The following is a 25,000-nucleotide window of genomic DNA, read 5'->3' as shown; positions in this document are numbered from 1 at the left end:
CCGCCATAGTTTAAATTTGGCCGCCATAGTTTCCAAAAATGTAAAAAAAAAAAAAAAACGATTTCCGTTTTTTAAAAAGCGATTATAAAAACGATTTCCTTCGCATTTTCCTCCTGGAGTAAATACATCCTATAGAGAAAACCACGAGTGCTTGAAAGACAGAGGGATCAAAAGCCTAGTCAAGTTGTTATAGTTAACTTGGGTTTGGGCAGGGACGCAGGAAGTGGGCTCCGGGTGCTGGACAACAGACGCAGCTGCATCATAGCCTTTCTACCTACTGCATCACTTGTGTATTAGGCCTACCCTAAATTCAGACATAGTTTTTTTCCTCATTATTATTCTAAAATAGAAACACAAAATATGAATATTTTCTACTTTTTTAATACTTATAAGTAGTTTGAAATGTGAATGCAATTTTGGTTTGAAATGAGTGATTAACTTTTAGACCCCAACCAGACCGGAACACTGGTGTAGAACGGTGCAGCCAGTGACGCGGGAGAGATGTTTGTTTTGTTTAGCTTGTGGTGTCAAGGTAGTAATAAATGTGGTATTAACAGCGATATGTTGGCTTGGGCATGCATCAACGTACACGGTCTTAAACCCATTGGAGGAGCTAACTTGTTGTGAAGAGAAGTCTCATCACTTTGGTGATCAAACACGGACCAACTAAGCAAGGAATTGGGTGAATTTAAAGTGCGACGGTAGAAGGGAATGTCACCAAAATTGTGCATCGTGTCAGGTAAGAAGTGACTTTTGTTCCTTGCGGTGGAGATTGGATTCGTAGTAGCACATTGGTTGGCTAGGTCTTGCCTATTGCTGGTGAAGTCTATCTTAGCCTCGGAGTTTGCTATGGGGTGAATCTGTAGCACAGCCGATGTTGTGCGTGGCTTGTCTATCAACTGTTGCCAAAGTTGAATTGCCGCGGTGTGAAATGGCTGTGCTATTGTTAGATGTTTTGGACTTTTGTAGTGGTGGCGATTTGTTCCTTTTGCCTCTTGCTGCTGATTTGACCACCGTTTAGCCTATGGCCTACGTCAAATGCAAACTAAAGGTGGCTTTCACACTCTCCCTGTATCAATAGCCAGCAATGGCACGAGCTGCTTTGGCGCTTAGCCTACTTCTCTCGCCGATCACAGCACAAACTCTTTGGCCGTCAGAGTGTAATCACATACGGGAAGCAGTATGCCTGTCTGTGTGTCGTGCGTGCTTTTGTGCGCGGGCGGGGAGACGGGGCAGTTGTCCTGATCGTATGCATCTTGAGATACACAGTCGCAATTGCAAGACAATCTAAATTGTTTGAAAGCCCGGTCACCTCTCACAAGTGCATCGCATAGCCTAGTCATGCATTTCTACTAATTTCACACATTGTAGACTGCCCATGGAGAAGAGAGAAACTGTCACGGCAGCGCGATTTGCTCTTGAACACGCCCTCACCTCCACATTAGGTGCGCGTTTCCCTTCCGCAAGAAGAACTTAATAATTTTGAAGTGAAATGTTAAACAAAAAAAAGGTAAAATCTAGTCATCCTTGGTTAGGCTACATAAAACATGAAGAAGTTAGTCAGATGGGATTCGCCATTCTTCATCCTAAAATTGATTAGAATGCAGGAAATTGCATCTAAAAAACACATTTTTTTTCTGGGAGAGGACTCCCAGAGCCTCCGCCGACCACAGCACCCCCTGGTCAAAATGAGTTCCTGCGTTCCTGGGTTTGGGAGCAATATAAAAAAAACTTCAGAGAAGGGACAGTTGGGATGAGTTTACTAACACTCCCCAGGCTTTGTTTTACAGTTGTAATGAGTTAGGTGACAGGCCTTCATTGACACAGCAGAGGAGACATCGGGCTGCATATAGAAATGAATGTGTAATGAATGTGAATATAGACATAAATGTGTAATATGTTGTTCAGCCCTTTTAATGGAAGGAATTTTGAAAAACTGGCCCTGTGACCAGCACCCCTCATGTAGAATGTGTACGCCTATGTGTGTGGGGGAAAAGGCATAGCCTACCCTCTTAGACCCTTTTTGTCTATGCGTTACACACAGTGATCTTAACTCCTTAACGTTCCAGGGGGCGCCCTCGCCCCCGTTTATGATCATATTTCATATTTCATATTTTGAGTATTGCACGAAATATAGTCACCCATCATACCAAATTAAAGCTTTCCCTTTCGTCTTTCGAGCCATAAGACTCATTTTTGACCCAAACACACACCCTGCATTCATTTCACTGTTTTATGAAGAAATTATGAAAAGTCATATTCGATAAAATTATGTAATCGCTTACCGTTGAAGACCTCATAGCGTTATCAGATCGACCACGTCAATCAAACAAACCACCAGCCCCTTCCTTAGTCTTCATAGAACACACCCAGTGCAAAAGTTTTGGTAAATATCCTCACTTTATGTCCATCAAAGGCTTGAATTGGCAGCTGCATCTTGCAACATGGAAAAAATCTCTGCTCCTATTTTGTTTTATTATTGTTTTCATTATATAGACCCCTGCATGAGGGACAAATGAAACTGTGTTGTAAACAGAAATGATTCACTGTACTGCATTTTTTGACAATGAGACACCGCCCCCCCCCCCCCCCCCCCCCCCCAAAGGCCCGCGTGAGAAGACCCCCCCCCCCCCCCCCCCCCCCCCCCCCCCCCCCCGGAAAAAAAATCCCTGCTGCCCCCATAGTTCCAAAATTTCTGTGGGAAACACTGCTCTTGTTATCTTGTCGGTCTGACTGGTAATGCTTTACTCTATGGTGCAGTAATGACTGTGTACTTTCTGCGTAATAACAGGGTGACAGAGAGAAGTTAGATGGTATCTAACGGGTGAAAAGGGGCTAATTACAAAGTAAATACCATGTAATACACATATCTCAAGAATTACTTTGAAACTACAGAGTATTTTCTAATCATCTACTAATAACTTCTCTCTGTTACCCTGTTGTTAGCCAATTAATGGTATTTACTTTGTAATTACCCTTCTAACCGTTAGATACCATGTTACTTCTGTTGTTACCCAGAAAGTAAACGGCAATTGCGTGTGGTAACTGTGCCGTAAAATAAAGCATTATCGTCTTACTCTAAGTCTTGAATTAACACTGACAAGTACAGTATACTGTCCTGTGTACTGTAAGTTGTGTTTGGTGTTTGAATGTGGATGATGCATAATACACACTCTAGTCTGTATACCAACATTGTTATGATTCACTTTTGCCATAATCTTAATGGGATCTATTGATCTGGGATGCCACTTGTACAGCCTGTACTAGCTTGCCTGCTTGCTTTGCAGGCCTGGATGGCATATGCGGCCGTGTTTAGCTGAAAGCGAAAAGTGAAAGCCCACATGGGAAACTCCCATTGTCATTGTGACACAGCACTCCACAGCACACAAGTGAACACGGCATACTGCACACAACAAAATTGCATTTTATGCCTCACCCGTGCAAGGGGGCAGCCCCCAATGGTGCCCCAAGGGAGCTGTGCGGCGGGACGGTACCATGCTCAGGGCACCTCAGTCATGGAGGAGAATGGGGGAGAGCAGTGGTTGATTACTCCCCTTACCAACCTGGTGGGTTGGGAGTCGAACCGGCAACCTTTGGTCTACAAGTCTGACGCCCTAACCGCTTACCCATGACTGCCCATATTAGCTATGCCAGAGATCCCCAGACTAAGGCTTGGGGGCCAAATGTGGCCCAGCTCACTGCTCTGCTTCATGTGGCCCACCATGACGTAAAATAATGAATTACATTTTCCGTGCCTCTTACATTAATCAAACATTAAATATTATATCCACGGCATAATTTATATTCATTGCATCCGTTGCATTGCATGGTTCCAGAACCAGTGCGCCATGTTTCTCAACAGCTTCATCAAAGATTTGTGTAGCATTTTCCGAAACACGGCCGCTTCGTTACGAGATACTGGTTAGAGGCAGGTGCTCTTCATTTTGCATTAGGCCATTGTAGGAGCTTATTTTTTTCGGTATGCAGCCAGCAATCTTGAAACGTTTGCCCCCAACCCTGCTGTATACACAAACATTGCTATGATTCAGCATTGCCATAATCTTACAGGTGCACTGTGTAAGATTTTTAGTTGTTTATTTCCAGAATTCATGCTATCCATTCACTAATGTTACCTTTTTCATGAATACTTACTTACCACCACCATCGAATTCTAAGTATGCATTATGACTGGGGAAATTGCATTTTTTGGTAACACTTTAGATTAACAATCTATTCACAGCTTTATAAACACTTTATAAATAATGAACTTATTATGAACAAAATGTTTACAAATGTTTATAAATGGGCAAGAAATACCATGTTAACACAGCATACACAGCGCACTCCATTGTGCAGTCGTAGTTTGGTTATTACTCATTTACAAACATTTGTAAATGCTTTGTTAAATGTTAATTATTATTACATGTTAATAAGTGTTTATAAAGCTGTGAATAGGTAGTTATTCTAAAGTGTTACCCATTTTTCATACATGAAAAGGGGGATCTTCTCCATGGTCTGCAAAAATGACTGTACTTGGGCCATACTAGAAAATATTAGTTCATTACTTAGTAAACTTTCATGTAAAGATCACATTTGGCAATAGGCAGCCCAGTTTCAATGAGCAGCATAGTTGCAGTACCTTTTTTGACCATTTCCTGCACAGTGTCCCTTTAATATGGGTATTGCCATATTGAATTTGGCGGCCACACTCCACATTCTACACAGTGCACCTTTAATGGGATCTATTGATTCGGAATGCCTCTTGTACAGCTGCCCTAGCTAGCCCTGCCTTCCCCGGCTCGCTTGCCCGGCGTCCGCCCGGATGGCATGGCATGCGTGGCCGTATTTAGCGATGCCATTTGTAGTGCTGGCACTGGTGGCCACAGCAGCACGCCTTGGCTTAACTCAGCAAGCCTTGCAAACATGGCTGGCAGAGCTGCTGGGTGGTGTCTGATGCTGTGTGTATTGGATGGGGAAAATACTGTATGTATGTGCGTGTGTTTGTGTGTGTGTCTGTGTGTGTGTGTGTGTGTGTGTGTGTGTGTGTGTGTGTGTGTGTGTGTGAGAGAGAGAGAGAGAGAGAGAGAGAGAGAGAGAGAGAGAGAGAGAGAGAGAGAGAGAGAGAGAGAGAGAGAGAGAGGGAGAGAGGGAGCGAGCGAGCGAGAGAGTGAAAGTAGTTCTCTGTCCATCTGTATTACTATGTATGTTTTAAGAGATTCCTCCTCTCTCGTTTTGGTATTTGCCCAGCCTCTGGGGGTGAGGACTGGAGGTTGCTAATTTATTCATCTATTTAATTAATTATTTCTTTCGTCTCTCTTGTGTTTGAGGAATGTATTGATGTCAAATCCTGGTGCACAGGGAGACACAGAGTAGTGCGTGTGTGTGTGTGTGTGTGTGTGTGTGTGAGAGAGAGTGCATGTGTGTGTACGTGTATGTGTGTGTGCACCCATCTACCCGCATTTGGCTGTGCAACTGTTTTTGCTTGGTGTGTGTGTGTCTGTGTGCGTACGTGTGTGTGCACCCATCTGCGTGCGCGTGTGCCTGTGCTTCTGTGTATGTTTTTGCTTGGTATGTGTGTGTGTGTCTGTGTGTCTGTGCCCATCTGTGAGTGTAGTAATTACAGTGTTACATCTCTAAACTAGTGCCAGGGGCCACCTAGTCTCAGGCCCAGGTGCTACACACGCACGCACGCACGCACGCACACACACGCACACACACACACGCAAACGTACCCCCCCACACACACACATACACCCGCCCACGCACACGCATCCCCCCCCCCACACACACACACACAAACCTGCAGACACACACACACACACATGAACATGCAAGCCCATGCACACATACGTACACAAGCACGCTCACACGCACGCAGGCACGCACGCACGCACGCACGCACATCCCTGCCGTCTGGCATCTGTAAATGAACAGGAAATAAATAATACACTATAAAAACAACAACAACAACAAATCGGAAGGAGAAAGGGGAAAAGAACAGCTTGTGTTCGTCTACTGTTTGGTGTATTGTTTTATATTTGTGTCGTATGGACTCAGGACTCCGGAACTGTGAAGCTTCAGGGGCTGGGACTCCGACTGTGTTTATTGTGCTTTGTTTTTTGCTTCTTTTTTTTTCGTTTCACACCTTTAGTGGCCTCTTGCAGATGGGCCGTTGGGACGATCGTCTGACCTTTTCGCTCTTTGTTGAAAACACTAAAATACATTGTAACAACATTGCTATGATCTTTTCAGATTGATGAAAAGCTGCTCACTTCTAGAGATGTTTTATTGAATCTGTAATCTCCTGACTTACAGCTTAGTGTCCTGGTTTGGCAACTTACCCCTAAAACAGAAAAACTCCCTTGACCCATTTTAGCCTAAGCCCTTTTTGGGAAAAGGTGCCTTCTCCTATTAAAACCTAAATATCTCAGCCTCTGAAGCACATCAAAACATCAAATAAGTTGCATTTAAAAGCTAGAACCTTCATTTTGCACTACAATGTGTTTTTCAGCTCTAACTTACCCACATTTTTAATAAAGCAGCTCAAATCTCAAGAACCTGAATGCAGCGTATATGTCGCTCCAGGACACAATGGGTTAATCAGATTTTGAGGTGGGCCAGTAAGATAATTGGACACAACTCACTTTAGAATGGCTTTTTAATGGGCAGCTACAGAGAATAGCTGAGTACATCTTAGGTGATCCATCTCATCCACTACTAGCCAGGCCGTGCCCTCCTAGTAACGCAACACCTTCAGCCTTGCTTCTAGTCAGGCCAAGAGCAATACAAATATAGTTTCTGAGCTCCAGAAAAATTGGGAACTCCTCACACTTTGTCGGGAAGCATACAGCCATTAGCAAACCAAGGGAGGCGGGTCGACCATGCCGTTTGGGAAATGTTACTGCTTGTGCTCTTGGTTAGACCAAGTCTCAAAGAGATTTGAAAGTCGATGATAATCAGGCTAATCCACTACATGGTGAATTCCAGTAGGCTGTCTTCCCTCTGGCCATAGGTTTAAAATGCCTGTGTGCAAAACTAAAAGGTATAGATGTAGTTGTGTCCCCTCAGCTATCAAAGCCCTGAATAGTACATGACTCCATCCTCCACCTAGGCCTACTTACTTACTTACTTACTTACTTACTTACTTACTTACTTACTTACTTACTTACTTACTTACTTACTTACTTATTTATTTATTTATTTATTCATTTATTCATTCATTTATTTATTTATTACATTATTATATTTGCAGCATTTGTTTTGTCTGTTTGTTAATGTTTGTTTTGCTATTCTCCTGTCTTGTTGTCTGTGTCACTGTCATTGTGTTGTGTAATGCTGTTGTAAGCCTCTACTTTTTACCTGCAAACAAATCTACCTTCGGGTATCAATAAAGTGACCTTACCTTACCTTACCTTACCTTACCAATACAAGGAGCCTTAAAGACTTGTCATCTACCGTTTTGGTGACAGTAAGGGTATAACAGAACCTGTGCGTTAAGGGGTTAATCAAATAGGACAGCGAAAGAGACAGGAAATGAGTGAGGAGAGAGAGAGAGAGCGAGACGGGGAAGGATTGGGAACCGACCCCGGGCCAGAATCGAACCCATGTCCCTGGCGTAAGGATGCGGCGCACTTGCCCACTGGGTCATGGCATATTTTTTTAATCTCTGAATTATGGACTCATAACGTGTGAAGCCTCACAGCTGTAGGTAGACATTCTGACAGTGTTATCATTGGTCAAGGGGTCTGGTACAAACGCAGATGGTCGGGGTGACTGTGTGTGTGTGTGTGTGTGTGCGTGCGTGTGTGTCTGTGTGTGTCTGTGTGTGTCTGTGTGTGTGTCCGTGTGTCTGCCTTTCCTTATATGTGTTTGTGTTTTTGGTGTGTGTGTGTGTGTGTGTGTGTGTGTGTGTGTGTGTGTCTGTGTGTCTGTGTGTGTGTCTGTGTGTGTGTCCGTGTGTCTGCCTTTCCTTATACGTATGTGTCTGTGTGTGTCTGTGTGTGTCTGTGTCTGTGTGTGTCTGTGTCTGTGTGTGTGTGTGCGTCCGTATAGTGCTTTTCCTTTTATGTGTAGGAGAGGTGTGTTTGTGTTTTCGGTATGGGCATGGGTTTGTGTGTGTTTGTGCGTATGTGTGAGAGTGAGAGAGAGAGAGATAGAGAATTTTTGTGTGTGTGTATGCGTACGTGCGTGCATGTGTGTTTGCATGCGCGTGTGTGCGTGCGAGTGTGTGTGTGTGTGCGTGTGTGTGCATTCGTGTGTGCGTGCGAGTGTGTGTGCGTGTGTGCGTGTGTGTGTGTGTGTGTGTGTGTGTGTGTGTGTGTGTGTGTGTGTGTGTGTGTGTGTGTGTGTGTGTGTGTGTGTGGAACGTAATTGGGACAGTATGTTGCCCTTAGTATTTAGTGTATTATACAGAATGAGGACATGTTATTTCCCCATGTGCAAACACAGACTCCCAGGGACACATGGAGAATTACACTAGGAAGTAAGGTGCTGGTGGAGGGATGATGGAGGATGGGAGGATGGGAAGAGAGAGAGAGAGAGAGAGAGAGAGAGAGAGAGAGAGAGAGAGAGAGAGGGAGAGAGAGCGAGAGAGAGAGAGAGAGAGAGAGAGAGAGAGAGAGAGAGAGAGAGAGAGAGTGTGCCTGTAAGTAAGGTGCTGATGGAGGGAGAATGGGATGGGAGGAGACAGAGGAGAGGAAAAGAAGGGTAGACCACACACAAGATAAATAATCAGTTTTTGCATCAGAATATACCGCCAATAGTGCCACATTGATGGTAATAATAAATAATACAAGAAGTACAATACAAGGGAGGATCGTATTGTCGCGTAGTGGAAGTCAACACACAGTGGCTACGAAATGTCTGTTTTATTGCATGAGAATATGCTGCCATATTGACAGCGATATGAGAAATAAAACAAAATTTGTACTGGGAGATGGAACAGTTCTAACCGAGGGGAAAACAAATGTGAAAAGCTGTATCCAAACTAGTATAATGATCAAGTCAAGTCAAGTCAAGTCAAGTAGGTTTTATTGTCAATTTCTTTACATGCACTGGTCATACAAAGAATTTGAAATTACATTTCTTGCTTTCCCATACAGACATAGACTAATTAAGGTAAGGACATAGACAGTATAGACATAGACAGTACTTATACATGGACTTAAGACAGTATGGACATAGACAGTGCTCATACAGACATTTAAAGTGCAAGACTGGACAACAGAAGACTTGTAGAGGACATACATTAAGAGGTATTTGTTGTGCTTTTGTGCTTTTCCTAAAAAAGTCCTTTATAGCGTTCTGACATGGTAATGATGATAGGCAACATAATGATGATAGCCAAACAGATACTGTTGAGAGGGTGGGAAGCTGAGGTTCCCTCAGTTCAAGAATGGACTGCTGAACTGACCAGAGTTGCGGCATTTGAAAAAAATGTCTTACAGAAACCTTGGAAGGATGGACTTGTATGGAAAACAAATGGGAAATGTATGTGTCATTTATAACAAGGCATGATTCTGTCTGAATGTGGAATGTGGTGTGATGCAGAATAAGTGTGTTTTTTCTGTATTATGTTTCCCTTGTTTGTCTAATGCAGTTCCTCAACCTTTTTTGAACAAATGCCCCCTTGACCTCATCATAAGCCTCCCAACGCCCCCTTTACCTAATCATAACCCTGCCACTGCCAGCTTTTTATTGAAAAATGAAATAGACTAATGCCCCCCAATGGCAACTAAGCCCTGCCCCCACTCAGCTGTATTCTTCTCAACACCCCACTGGGCCTTCCCAAAGCCCCCAGGGGGGCTGTGGCACCCCCGTTGAGAAAGATTAGTCTAATGCACATTGTGCAATTGGCTCATGTAGTACTACCGAAATGTTATATTTGTGGCAAGTTAGGGATGATGAGGGTGGGGGTGGGCAGAGAAGGGATGTTCAGGTTTCTGTGTAAAACTTTGAAAAAATAAAAATTCTCAATCACAAAAAAGAGATAAAAAACAAAAAATGGGAAGGAAACAAATATTTCTCATGCGCCCGTCTATCATCAGCTTTCCCTCTTTTGAAATTTGTCACCATTATATGCTACATGGAGAGTAATAATATATGGGGGGAAAAAATAAAAAAAATAAAAACAAGAAAGGGAACAAACATATTCCATGCAGCTTATAGCTTATGCTCCCAGTTTTAAAATATGTCTCCATATGTGTCATATCGAGAGTGCAAGTCTGAGAAATAAAACTAGCCAAAACGAGGGGAAGGAGAAGGGGAATATTTCCCATGCAGCCTATCTCTCATGTTCAGGGCCGGATTAAGATGGCCTGGCCCCTAGGCTACAGGTTGCTGTGGGGCCCCCCGGAAAGCAAATTTTGCAACAAATTTACATATAGACAATGTCGTAATTATGTGCTAAGAATTAAGGATAACATGTCTACCAACTCTACTCAACATGACCGATGATTTTTTCAATATTGCACCTTATCATAGTTCTACAAATTTTCACCTCTGACTAATTGGGCCCCCCAATCTGGCCCTGCTTAAGTTCCCTGTTTTAATATATGCCACCATATATGTCACCTAAGGCAATCACATTACTTACAGCCCTGACAGGTGAGGAGAGGGCTGCATGTGTGACATACATCAACCTGATGTACAGCGCCATAAAATTACCCATAAAACACCAGTGCCCTATGGGGAAAAAAGACGTAAAAATGCCAATATCAAAATATCACTGCCAATAATTCAGAAATATTATAATTAGGATTATTATTACGGGCCATTTGTTTTTATGGTGTATGTGTGATTATTGTTAACTTATAAGTCATATCAGTTTTTTTTTTTTAGAAAGATAAAGCAATAAAGGATTCTTCAGAATTATTCATTTCATCACCTTGTATTGAAGCTCTGCGAGAATTCTGTTTGATATCAGAATGTTTCAGCACCTTGTGACGGTAAAAAAGGGGTGTTGAGCATGTTTCAGTGTTGTATTACGTAGTTATACTTTTCTGAAGTATTGCAGGAAATGCCCAAGATAGTTACTCTCTGTTATCTTAACTTGAATCTAGTTGATTAACCCTCCTGTTATCCTCAGACTTAGGTTACACCCGTGATCCTTGGGGACATTTTGACCCCAGCCATTTAAATGTCTACAAAATCAGTAGAAGCAAAAACTTTTGCACCGGTTTATGCCTCAGATATTTACTGTTGCTCTGTTGGGGACATAAAAAGCCCTTTAGATAAGTCCTAGCACCCCCACACACAGCCCACACACCAAAAGAACTAATCCATGACCAGGCGAAAATGTGCAACAACTGCCCAAAAGTTGCCTTGCATTAGTTTTGGCCCTCGTCAGCATCATACATATTGTTAGTTATCAGAGCCCTAAATAAAGCAAAATGTTCTGTTCTAAATAACTTATGTTCATGTATTTGACATAATCTAGATCTTAGGAAAATATGTTTAATACACTTAAAATAATTTTGGGTCAAATTGACCCCAAGGAACACAGTTGTAACCAAAACGTGTACAGCACTTAGGGAAAACATTTTTGTGGAAATTTCACTTTTTTCACTTTGACCCCATATATTTAGGAAAAGACATCAAATATGAAGCAAAAGAATTATGCACATTATGTATTTTTCAGACGTTAAACATTGAAAGGGGTCAAATAGACCCCAAGGATAACAGGAGGGTTAAGTTTTTGTACATCCCTGGTCAAGATGCAGCAGGACAAAGGCTGCTTCAGATCTTTTGAGAGAGACACGTAAACGAAACATAATTTTACTATGCGATAAAGCAAACCAACTGAAGGGATTTCAAGAGTGCGGACCTCTCTCTCAAAAAGATACGTATCTTTTCATCTACTCATTACCCCAGGGGTGGGGAGCCTTTTTCATTCAAGGGGCCACTTCAAATTCATCCGAGGGCCGCAATAGTCCTCCGAGGGCCGTAGTATGAACACAACCCACAATATAACACAACCCCCTGAATATCACTTAATTGTATTGCAAATGTGTTATCTTAGTTTCGTTTACAAAATTTCATGTGAAGCTGCATAACATTAAAACTATATCGGGGGGCGGATAAAATGGCCTCAGGGGCCGCAAACGGCGCTCGAGACATAGGTTCCCCACCCCTGCATTACCCCAATCATGATTATCATGCAAAGTCGCAGATGCCACTTTCATTTCCCTATGACGTGTAAAGTCCCACAGCAGCAGGGAAACCAACAGGGGTGGGGGGGGACAAAGGGGTCAGCTGTGCCGGGCCCAAATGAGAGGTGCGCGCCCAGAATTGGATTCCCCATTACAGTATGTATTGAGTAAGTGTGTGTGTGGGGTGGGGGGTGGGGGGATGCACTTGCAGATGACTTAACCCTGGGCCTGGGTTAGCTGTCGGCCAGCCCTGTCGGCCCTGTATGGTAGACCTGCTGGGGTAGCTGCTAGACTCTCTCTCTCTCTCACCTCACCTCACTTCACTTCACTCTGTTAGCCCTCCTCCCCATAGACACGCACATTTCCTCTCCGATGAATGGGCAGCACTCACTTTGGGTTGAAGGCAAGCCCAATGGTTTTTAAAAATGCACAAATTCACGTCTGATTGGAAACCCCCAAAAAAAAAAGAATGAAATATATTAGAAAATGTGAGCAAGGCAGGATGCTGGAAGGAAAACCTCTGCAGTGCAGGAGTCCCCCGGCAGCTGTAAACGTGACCAAAAATACAATACTGGGTCCTACCGTGGGCCGTAACGGTAGGGCACTCGTCTACTATACAGCCGACCCGGGTTCGATTCCCGGCCTAGGTCCTTTGCCAGCCCTTCCCCGTCTCTCTCTCCCCCCCCCACTTGCTTCCTGTCGCCTTCTTCACTGTACTATCATAAATAAAGTCAAAAAGACAAAAAAAATGTCTTTCAAAAAATACTATACTGGTAAGCAGAGGTACCGTACCGTGCTGGCTGACTGTGGCCCTTCTACTGGGGCCGGCTCATTTCATTTTTTAAAAAGATTTTTTGTGGTCTTCTTGACTTTATTTATGATAAGATAGTGAAGATGGTGACAGGAAGCGAGTGGGGAGAGAGAGATGGGGAAGGGCCGGGAATCGTACCCGGGTCAGCCGCATGATAGACGACTGCCCTACCGTTTGGCTACGACAGGGCCAGGGCCGGCTCATTTCATGTGAAGAGCTCTTTTCTAAAACGCTACGTAGGCTACCCGACCCGTTGTCAAAATATATTCAACTATGAAGTGTTTCTGTTGCGCTTCTTCGTTAAAATCCCTCTTTTATTCTTTGAATTTCTGAAGAAGAGAAAAAAATCTGAAAGCATTAACTCAATTCCTATTGCCTTGATGGTTCAAAAAATTGGAAAGACAAATCTAAGAACGGCATCGAAACAGCTTATACTAGTATAACAGCGTTTTGGAAAAGAAGCGCTTCATTTTTTCCCTCCCCTCAGAGGCAGTCTGGTCTGGGCCACCACTTCTTTACCCTCCCCAACCAACCCCAAGCGCTAACCCCTACCCCTACTCCTACCCCTACCACTACCCCACGCGGCCTCTCCACCCCCCACCCCCCAGCCTAAGTGTTCCATTACAGAGGCAGGGCATGAGGACCCCAGTCTGCCTGAGTCATCCACACTGGAGGCTTTTCCGGTCCCCAATGCTCAGTGCTCCTTTGTCCTCCCACTACCTCCCTCCACTACTTCCTTCCCTCCATCTCTCCATCTCGCCATCTCCATCTCTCTCCATCTCTCTCCATCTCTCTCCTCCACCTCTTCCATCCACACTCTGCCTCTGTCCCTGTATCTGTCTCCATCTCCATCTCCATCTCTTTACATCCCTCTCCCTCCTCCACCTCTTCCGTCCTCACTCTGCCCCTGTGTCTGTCTCTTTCTCTTTCTCTGTTTCTCTGTCTATCTCTCTCTCTCTCTCTCTCTCTCTCTCTCTCTCTCTCTCTCTCTCTCTCTCTCTCTCTCTCTCTCTCTCTCTCTCTCACCGTGGTCCCTCCCCCCGTGGTCCCTCCCCCCATCTCTCCATCTCTCCAGAACTCTGCCTCCCAGCATCAGGACCACACTGGAAGGGGCCCTTTCTGGTGCTGACACTATACTACACTATACCACACTATACTTCACAACACTGCAGCACACCACACTACACTACACCACACTATACCACACTACACCACACTACACTACACCATACCACACTACACATCACTACACCACACTACACTACACCACACCACACTACACCACACTACTCTTCACAACCCTACACCACACCACACTACACCACAGCACACCACACTGCACCACACTACACCACACCACACCACACCACACTATACCACACTACACAGCACTACACCACACTATACCACACTACACAGCACTACACCACACTACACTACACCACACTACACCACACTACACAGCACTACACCACACTACACCACACCACACCACACCACACCACACTACACTAAACTACACAGCACTACACCACACTACACCACACTACACCACACTACACTACTACTACTCACTACACTACACCACACCACACTACACCACAGCACACCACACTGCACCACACTATACCACACTACACTACACTACACTACACTACACTACACCACTTCCACTACACCACACTACACTACACAGCACCACACCACACTACTTCCACCACACTCCACCACACCACACCACATTACACTACACACCACACCACACCACACCACACCACACCACACCACACTACACTACACCGCACTACACCGCACTGCACCGCACTACACCGCACTACACTACACCACACTGCACCACACTATACCACACTACACTACACTACACTACACTACACTACACCACACCAAATTACAATACATTAAACTAGACTATTCCACACTACGCTACACTACACTACACTACACTACACTACACTACACTACACTACACCACACCACACCACACTACACTGAACCACACCACTCCACGCCACCTCCCCACACTGCCCCACTCCACACCGCACCACACCACCGCCCCTGGCTCCAGTCTAAGTCTCCTCAGGCAAAACTCCTCCCGCGAGCAGCTCAGGGGACACCACAGAGTGGATGTGAATGTATCCAAGTAGTGTGCGTGTCTCTTGGTTGGTTGGTTGGTTTTATGTGTGTGTGTGTGTGTGTGTGTGTGTGTGTGTGTGTGTGTGTGTGTGTGTGTGTGTGTGTGTGTGTGTGTGTGTGTGTGTGTGTGTGTGTGGGCATGTGTGTCTGTGTGTCTGTGTGTGCGTGCGTGCGTGCGAGTGTAAATGGCAATGGAGAATTTAAATGTTCTAGGCACGGGAAATGTATTTATGTACTACTCAGACAGAGCTTCAGTTCAGTTCAGTTCAGTTCAGTCTATCCTGGTTTTACCCCAACATGCATATATGCTCTGTATACAATATGTATACATGTGCACAGTATGTATGTGTTAGGAGGTAGGGTGCGCACATTCACAGGTAGTTGTCCAGGTGCCAGACAGGCCTGAGGAAGATCCCTCTGTTGGATCAAAACGTTTCCATATGTTAAAATACAATAAAGTATTTTTTGGAGTTAATACACAGTGTGCAGACCGCTTCATCACACCACAGTATGTATGTGGGCATTAAATACATATTTCTGTATGTAAGTAGGTATGGATGTACTGTATGTATACATGTTATACACTATTGAGTCTATGTCTGTTATCGTGATGTGTGTGCAGTATACTACTTGTGTTTTAGTGTGACTCCATGGTATTGATGTACTTTAGCGTGGTTAAAGAATAAACATGTAGGCTATACTGTATGTGCATGTGTGTCTGTGTGGGGCCGTGTATTCATGCATGCATATATGTGTGTGTGCACGTGTGCATGCATGTGTGTGTGTATCTGTGTGTGTGTGTGTGTGTGTGTGTGTGTGTGTGTGTGTGTGTGTGTGTGTGTGTGTGTGTGTGTGTGTGTGTGTGTGTGTGTGTGTGTGTGTGTGTATCTGTGCGTGTGTGTGTGTGTGTGTGTGTGTGTGTGTGTGTGTGTGTGTGTGTGTGTGTGTGTGTGTGTGTACATTTGTGTGTGTGTGTTGGGGGGTGCCCTCACACTCTCCTCTGTGGAGAGAGAGAAAGAGAGAGAGGGGGGGGGTTGCCGGAGCGATGGAAAGGAGATAGAGAAACATAGAGAGGTGGAGAGAGGGGGAGTGTAAGGAGCCACTGGTCTGTGGAGGGAGGGAGGGAAGGAGGGAGAGAGAGAGAGATGAAAGGAGGGAGAGAGAGAGAGATGAGAGAGATGCATAGATGGATGTGGAAGAGTTAGTGTTAGGAGGCCAGTGGTCTGTGGAGGAAGAGAGAGATGGAGAAAAGAGAGAGAGAAGGAGAAAGAGAGAGAGAGAGAGAGAGAGAGATAGAGAGAGAGAGATTGATTGATGTAGAGGAGGGTGCAAGGAGGCCATGGTCTGTGGAGGGAGAGAAAGAGAGAGATGGAGGAAGGGAGAGAGAAGAGAGAGAGAGAGAGAGAGAGAGAGAGAGAATGATGACGATGGAGAGTAGAGAGTTAAGAGCCAGTGGTCTGTGGGAATTCTGCGAGGCTGATTTGGATTATGCCCGCCAGCCAAACGCCTCCCTCGCTTCAGCTAAAACAAAAGAACTGGAAAATTTCTGAGTGGGACAAGAGAGAGACTGAGAAAGAGAGGGCGAGGGAGAGAGGGTGAGGGCGATAGAAAGAGAGAGAAAGAGTGAGAGGGCAAGGGTGAGAGAGACAGAGAGAGAGTGATAGGGTGAGGGTGAGAGAGAGGGCGAGAGCGAGACAGAGAGGGAGAGAGAGGCAGAGGGAGCGACAGAGAGGGTGAGAGAGAGAGGGTGAGTGAGAGAGAGAGATGGAGCAAAGGGCAAGAGAGAGAGAGAGAGAGAGAGAAAAGGGGGAGCGGCGTGCGTGCGTGCGTGCGTGCGCTTGTGTGTGTTCTTCTCTACATGTATCTCATTTCATTTTATTTCTGAATTTGTTTGTTCACGGCAATCTCAAAACCCTCTGATCTATGTTAACATGGATGATAGCGATTTGTATTTGGAGTTTGGACCCGATATACTGTATATATAGTATATATATATATATATATATATATATATATGTATTTTTAGGGCTTTTTGCCTATATGTATGACAGGACAGTGGTGTAGAGACTGGAAACGAGTGGGAGAGAGAGACGGGGAAGGATTGGCAAATGACCCGAGGCGGATTTGAACCCGTGTTGCCGGCATAGTAACCCAGTGCCCTTCCGTTAAGCCACGGCAGGGCCGAGTTTGGACCCTTTTTGGTTTCATTTTTTGGTAACACTTTACTTGACACTGGCGTCATGTGTATGCCATAACGGTGTCATAACATTGTCATAATGCAGTCAAGAATGTGTCATAAACATTATGTCAATGTCATAAACATTGTAGGACTTTGTCTTTAAGTGAAATTCGGTTATGACAAAGATGGGCCTAGCCATGTCAAACGCCATAAAACGTTTATGACATTGGCATTATGTTTATGACTCGTTCATGACACTATTATGACACTGTTATGTCATAGGTATGATGCCGGCATCAAGTAAAGTGTTACCTATTTTTTCAGTTGTGACAATTCAGTTGTGATGTCATAATGGTGGTTTGCGCACGTCACTGAAGGTTGGACAGAACACATTTGGATGTTAGCGCTTGGTTGGTCACATGACCTCAGAGTCATCTTGGTTATAGGGTAGACTTTCCTTGGTGTGTGTGTGTGTGTTGTGTGTGTGTCTGTCTGTCTGTCTGTCTGTCTGTCTGTCTGTCTGTCTGTCTGTCTGTCTGTGTGCCTGTGTGACTTATGTGATAATGTAAATCTGTGCAAAATGTTTGCAAGTCTGCGTTGTGCGTACATGAGCATGATCAATGGCAGTATACAAATATGGAATATGGAAATATGGAAAGGGGTCAGCCGAAAAATGTGTGTGTGTGTGTGTGTGTGTGTGTGTGCGCGTATGCGTGCATGTATGCGTGTGTGTGCGTGTGTGTGTGTGTGTGTGTGTGTGTGTGCGTGCCTGCGCGCCTGCGTGCCTGCGTACCTGCACCTGCGCACGCATGTGTGTTTGAGGGTGTGTGCGAAACATGTACTATGCATTCATGTGTGTCTACCTGCAAATTGTATTCGACCTACTATTATGTATGTCTATGCACATGTGTTTGTGTCCACAATGCAAGTATGTATGTACTGTATGTATGTGTGTGTGTGTGTGTGTGTGTGTGTGTGTGTGTGTGTGTGTGTGTGTGTGTGTGTGTGTGTGTGTGTGTGTGTGTGTGTGTGTGTGTGGGGAGGGGGGGGGGTGTATGGGTGTGTATGTGTATAGGGTATGTGTGTGTGTGTGGGTGTGTAGGCACATGTATGTGTGGGTGTGTGTGTGTGGGCACATGTGTATGTGTGTGTGTGTGTGTGGGTGTGTGGGCACATGTGTGTGTATGTGTGGGTGTGTGTGTGTGCACAATGCACATGTGTGGGTGGGTGGGTGTGTGTATGGGTGTCTGCATGCCCGCAGTGTGTGTGTGTGTGTGTGTTTGTGTTTGTGCGCATGTGTGTGTGTGTGTGTGTGTGTGTGTGTGTGTGTGTGTGTGTGTGTGTGCGCGTGTGTGCGCCCGCGCGTGTGTGAGTGCACGTATATAGATTGTCATGCTCATGACCTCCCACTGTGTGCTGGAGACAGGGGAGAGGAGACAGTGAGGTCAGGGAGTGAGGGAGACAAGGGGAGGGCAAGGCAGCGCAGCAAGGCACAGGAGGCAGGGAGAGAGGGGGACAAGATAGAGGGGAGAGACCGGGGAGAGGAGTAAGACAAGAGAGGGCAGGGACACGTTAGGGCAGTGAGAAAGGACTGGGGAGAGGAGACAGGGGAGAGGAGACAGGGACAGGGGAGATGAGAGAGACAGGGGAGAGGAGAGGAGACAGGGAAGAGGAGACAGGGGAGAGGAGGGGAGAGGAGAGGAGACAGGGGAGAGGAGAGGAGACAGGGGAGAGGAGACAGGGGAGAGAAGAGGAGACAGGGGAGAGGAGAGGAGACAGGGGAGAGGAGAGGAGAGGAGACAGGGGAGAGGAGAGGAGAGGAGACTGGGGAGAGGAGACTGGGGAGAGGAGTCTGGGGAGAGGAGACAGCGACAGGGGAGAGGAGAGAGACAGGGGAGATGAGACAGGAGAGAAGAGAGCAGAGGAGAGGGGACTGGGGAGAGGAGAGGAGAGGAGACAGGGGAGAGGAGAGGAGACAGGGGAGAGGAGACTGGGGAGAGGAGACAGGGGAGAGGAGAGAGACAGGGGAGAGGAGAGGAGGCAGGGGAGAGGAGACAGGAGAGGGCAGGGACACAAGGTAGAGGTTAGGGCAGTGAGGCACAGGAGGCAGGGAGAAAGGAGACTGGGGAGAGGAGAGGAGGCAGGGGAGAGGAGAGGAGAGGAGAGGAGACTGGGCAGGGAGGGAAGGGAGAGCAGAGAGGGGAGGGAGGCGCAGGAGACAGGGGAGAGGAGACAGGGAGGTCATGGAGGCAGGGGAGAGGTGAGGAGACAGGGGAGAGGAGAGGGGAGGAGAGAGGGGAGAGAAGAGGAGAGGAGAGGAGAGGAGAGAGGGGAGAGGAGAGGAGAGAGGGGAGGGGAGAGGAGACAAGGAGGTCATGGAGACAGGGGAGAGGAGAGGAGATGGGGGAGAGGAGATGGGGCAGAGGAGGAGAGAGGGCAGAAGAGACAGGGGAGATGAGAGGAGAGGAGGAGAGGAGAGGAGAGCAGACTCTATCTCTCTCTCTCAGGGAGAGAAGGGAGAGGAGAGAGGGGAGGGAGGCACAGGAGACAGGGGGAGGAGACAGGGAGGTCATGGAGGCAAGGGAAGAGGAGAGGAGACAGGGGAGAGGAGAGGAGAGGAGACAGGGGAGAGGAGAGGAGACAGGGAAGAGGAGAGGAGAGGAGACAGGGGAGGAGAGAGGGGAGGCAGGGGAGGGGAGAGGAGAGGAGAGGGGAGAGGAGACAGGGAAGAGGAGACAAGGAGGTCATGGAGACAGGGGAGAGAGGGGAGAGGGGAGAGGAGAGGAGAGAAGAGGAGAGAGGGGAGAGGAGAGGAGAGGAGAGGAGAGAGGGGAGAGGAGAGGAGAGGAGAGGAGAGAGAGGAGAGGAGAAGAGACTGGACAGGGCCAGGCAGGGCAGCGTGGCACAGCTGGGGCCACCAGAAGGCCCTCATTGTCCCTCTTAGCCACCGTGAGTAACCCCTATCAAGTGCTAAGAGGTATTTTTGTCACCGCGGCGACAGCAGGTGTCCGGGAGATCCCTCTTCAGGTTATTTGAGAGAGAGAGAGAGAGAGAGATAGAGAGAGATAGAGAGAGAGCAGATAACCAATAACAGATCTAGTGAGAGAAATACAGAGAGAGAGAGAGAAAGACATGTCGAGACGAGGGTTAGGGTTTTTTTTTTTTTTGGCTCACACAGCACAAATCTGGTACATTTTTCCTCAGGGTGAGATGAAGCTAGGAAGCATGTCCCTGTCCAGACGATGTGGCGTCTAACCTTTCATAAACGTTGACAGAACACTTGTGTGTATGCCTGAAATAGTGATGTGGTTAAATATACAATATGGATGTTGCGATTCCTCAGCCATGGCCCCTGGCATCTGGTACTCATTGTTCAACTGTCCTTTTTGAGTTCCGGGGGGTGCGTGTGTGTGTGCGTGTGCGTGTGTTCGTGTGTGAATAGAATTTACTGGATCTCCTAATTCCCCTCCAGATAAATATAGTATAGTATATATATATATATATATATCATCTATCATCTCTATCATCTATGTTTCTTTTTTTTCTTTTTTATCCACAGACATCAATAAACATTACACATCTACATCTCATCTGTTTTTTCCTTTTTACCAAAACAAAGACAAAAAAAATGCCTACGAATATCAATAACAATTGCAATATTGAAGCTCTATGCCTTATGAATGTAATAATGCAAATCATCTATGTTTCTAATCAATTAGAACATACTACAATTACAGTATGAGTGACTGCTCCATTCCTGAGTGTCAGTGACTTGTCTGATCTAATCTGTTCATTTTTAAAACCCAAGTAGCCTGAAACACTTACTTCTCAAAAAGCCATTATAACAGTACTGAGGTAATTTGTTAGGCCTGGAATATGCATGCTGCAGGATATGTGTGTGTGTGCACATTTCATGGATGAACACGTTGGCATGTGTATTTTAATGTCAAATTTGCGCGCAGTACCACACCTGACGGTTCTATATTTCATATAAAACAGAGAGTCTAAAACACAAATTGCCTCCTGTGGGCAGCTGCAAGATAAACACTTAAAATGTGAAAGTAAATAGTAAAACAATCGGTTCTGTTAAATACTGTTGTAGAAAACACATGTCGGCCCTGCCGTGGCCTAATGGTAGGGCACTGGGTTACTACGCTGGCGACCCGGGTTCGGAGTCATTCGCAGATTCTTCCCCGTCTCTCTATCCCCACTCGTTTCCTGTCTCTCCTCCACCATCCTGTCAGAAATAAAGGCAAAAAACCCTAAGAAAAATAATAATTAGAAAACCCATGTCAGGGTACAGATCAGGCAATTCCTCTTACTGTCATAATGCACATGTGCAGCGTGCAAAGAGACCACATCGGGTAGGCGGCCCACATTGGGCACCGACATGCAACAGTCGCTCTTGTGATTTATTACCACCTCCCATTTGTACATGCTGTGTTTCTTCTTTGTTCCTCTTTCTTGTCCAGGATGGCATGTTGACAATAAGCAGCCGAAAAGTAACAAAAGAAGTCAGTGGATAAAACTGGAGAGACAGAAATTTCGGACTTACTGTATAGTAGTCCCTTTTCAATGTCTTCAGTAGCTTTACTGGAGACATTGCGAATGGACTAGGTGCCAAATGTCTGTAGCTCCAGCTCCAGTAAACCCTTAATGCACGCCGTACCTCCTGTGGCACGCTGATATAGACATTGAAAGTTAACTACTATAGTACTACACTACTATGACAGTGCACGGGGCCTTAAGTAATACATTACGTACGACTTGGTCATTGCCATTCTGGTAACAGCTAATTTATAATGCTGTGTATTAAGGGGATATACAGTTTTTGACACAAACCTTGTGTGTGCCTCATTTTTGTAACTTTTAGTAGCGTTTCTGTCTTCTGTGAGCAGACGCATCAAGCAATACAGGGTTCTACTATACATGAGGAGAAAATGCACAGATAAATTATAACTATTGCCTACCATTATCTATCTGGCAGAGGTGTCAAAAGTAAATGTTAAAGTACATTTGTGGTGTAATTACAACACTAGCACATGGCATTACATAGCTGTTACATCATTTACTCCATTGCACCTAATGAGATAGATATACTGTGTTCTTACTGGAAAACACTGAAAATCTAACAAGGACCCACCACAAACTTGATGCAACCAGTGCAGAGTTAGCTGATCATAAGGCAAGTGGGTCCACTGGTTGCTCAGATAAGTTGCTTGTGTTGGAGGGAAACTATGTCTCTTTTTTTACTTTAACTTTTATTTTTGACACCTCTATCTGGATATATTCTGTTCATACCCACCTCTACTTGCACTAGCTGTAAATAACTGTATTGTAAATGCAGTTGAAATGAAGTACACTGTAAATACTACACTATTTACCTATTAATACTGTGCATTTTGTACGTATGCATACTTGCCATTTGCACTTCTGATAAGATGCTAAATTGCATTTCGCTACTCAGTATTCTTACATGTATAAAGACAGTAATGTTGAATCTTATTTTATCTAATGGAATGTAAGTCTAATTTAATATCATCTGTGTTTCTATCTTCCTTATTCTCCCTCCTTGTCCAGGATTACACGTTGACGATGTACTTCCAGCAAGCCTGGCGAGACAAGCGGTTGTCCTACTCGGAGATTCCCCTCAACCTCACGCTGGATAACCGGGTGGCGGACCAACTCTGGGTCCCGGATACGTACTTCCTGAACGACAAGAAGTCCTTTGTGCACGGAGTCACCGTCAAGAACCGAATGATCCGTTTACACCCTGACGGAACCGTACTTTACGGACTGAGGTAAGAAACAAAACATGGCCACCATTCTTTTTCAGCTGCTGGTTACATGTATACAGATATTTTTAAAAGACGTTTTTTTTTAATCCATTTATGTTTTAACATTAGCCTCGTAAACTAGCCCCACCCACCAGTGGCCAAAATTACTTTTGCCTGCGAGTGGGTCTATAGCCTTGGACAATGCCCCAGGCCCTGAAACTGGCTGGCCAATCACAATTCAGGACAGATTTGTTTTGAATCTTTGGATGCAAAGCTGATGGGGTATTGAGGGAGTGACGACAAAGCGTTGGCCAGTAGGCACAAACACAGTTCGAAAAACAACGCGTTTGATTGATCAGGGCCAGACTAAATATTCACATTAATCTCACATTTAGTCTGGCTTGTCAGGCTATTTTAACATGACATGTGGATCAAAAATAAAAACTCCCGTTGTGAGAGATGTGTTTAGCCCCCTGAATCGGGTGTCAGCAAAACGCGAGGCCACAAGCACAGGTCGAGGCCGGGAGTCCGCATATTGGAATTCACCCAGTGTAATACTATGGTAGTAAAGCTTTTTCAAGGAATCGTAAGGCAAAAATACTGAATCAAACAAAGATATCGCAAACCACGCCCACTCAATGCAAAAGCGTGTGCTCAAGTTGGGTCTCCTAAGGGGGCGTTGTCCCCTACTTCTTCTTCTCTTTTTGAGGTGTTTGCGCAAGACGTGCGCTATCGCCATCTACAGCGCTAAGGGGACTTCATTGATTCTCAACCTCAGGACTCCGAAGGTCTCGTAACCGAAGGTCTCCTAAAGGGGCGTTCACCCGACATAAAGTGGATACCGGAAAGGAAACAAAATGACGCTTCTTGGTTACATCCACTTTCTTTGTCGTAAGGCATTCCATTGATGACAACAGAACACGTTATTTTTTGTGCTTTCATACGTTTGTTATGATATTGTGGTGATCAGGGGGACACCAAATGAGGGGCATATTTGTGTTGGAGTGTGCATGTATGAGTAGGTGTGAGTGTGTGTGTACGATGTGTGAGTATGTGCTTATGGTGTCTGACTGTATTTCTGTGTATTTGATGTCCTTGTGATGTCCTTGTGTACATGTATTGTGTATTGGGTTGTGTACTACAGTATATGTCTTCATGTTGGCTGTAACAAGTTATGATGGTGGTGAAAACAAATTTCCCTTTGGGGACAATAAAGGCTATCTATCTATCTATCTATCTATCTATCTATCTATCTATCTATCTATCTATCTATCTATCTATCTATCTATCTATCTATCTATCTATCTATCTATCTATCTATCTATCTATCTATCTGTCTATCTATCTATCTGATGCCCCAGGTTGGACTCGAACCTGGGTCCCCAGGACGCCGACTCGTACTGTACATTGTATGGAGGTGTTCGTATAATGAGCCGGGACTACCTCAAATCGCTGGTATTAAAGATTTTGAGAGGAGGACAGTGGAGGAGAGACCGGCAATGAGTGGGGAGAGAGAGACGGGGAATGAGTGGGGAGAGAGAGACGGGGAATGAGTGGGGAGAGAGAGACGGGGAATGAGTGGGGAGAGAGAGACGGGGAATGAGTGGGGAGAGAGAGACGGGGAATGAGTGGGGAGAGAGAGACGGGGAATGACCCGGGCCGGAATTGAACCCGGGTAGCCGGCGTAGCAACCCAGTACCCTACCGTTAGGCCACGGCAGGTCCTGTATGGTTTCATTTGAGATAGGAGGAGATGGTGACAGGGAAGCAGCGGGGGAGGATTGGGGATTTAGCTTGGTCCTCCTGACCATACCATAATACTACAATTTCATTTCAAACTTGAGTCTTGAGTCTTTTTCTTTTTTTTCTCAATATATTTTTTTTGGGGGGGGGGTCGACTTTATTTAGACAGGACAGGGACGAGTGGGACA

At 45.4% G+C, this 25,000-nt stretch overlaps 2 protein-coding genes across 2 annotated transcripts in view; both read left to right on the top strand.

The window, feature by feature from the left end:
* Positions 1–25,000, top strand: part of gabrb2a (gamma-aminobutyric acid type A receptor subunit beta2a) — a 109,076-nt gene that overhangs the window by 17,370 nt on the left and 66,706 nt on the right. Inside the window, exon 4 of the mRNA XM_063190058.1 lies at positions 22,874–23,094. Coding sequence (XP_063046128.1) covers positions 22,874–23,094 — 221 coding nt within the window. The remainder of the gene's footprint in view (positions 1–22,873; positions 23,095–25,000) is intronic.
* The window catches only part of sfxn1 (sideroflexin 1), a 192,315-nt gene that overhangs the window by 130,482 nt on the left and 36,833 nt on the right, over positions 1–25,000 (top strand). The window lies entirely within an intron of this gene.

This window comes from Engraulis encrasicolus, chromosome 23, assembly GCF_034702125.1.
Source record: "Engraulis encrasicolus isolate BLACKSEA-1 chromosome 23, IST_EnEncr_1.0, whole genome shotgun sequence".
Taxonomy (NCBI): domain Eukaryota; kingdom Metazoa; phylum Chordata; class Actinopteri; order Clupeiformes; family Engraulidae; genus Engraulis; species Engraulis encrasicolus.
This window is presented reverse-complemented; position numbering and strand designations above follow the sequence as displayed.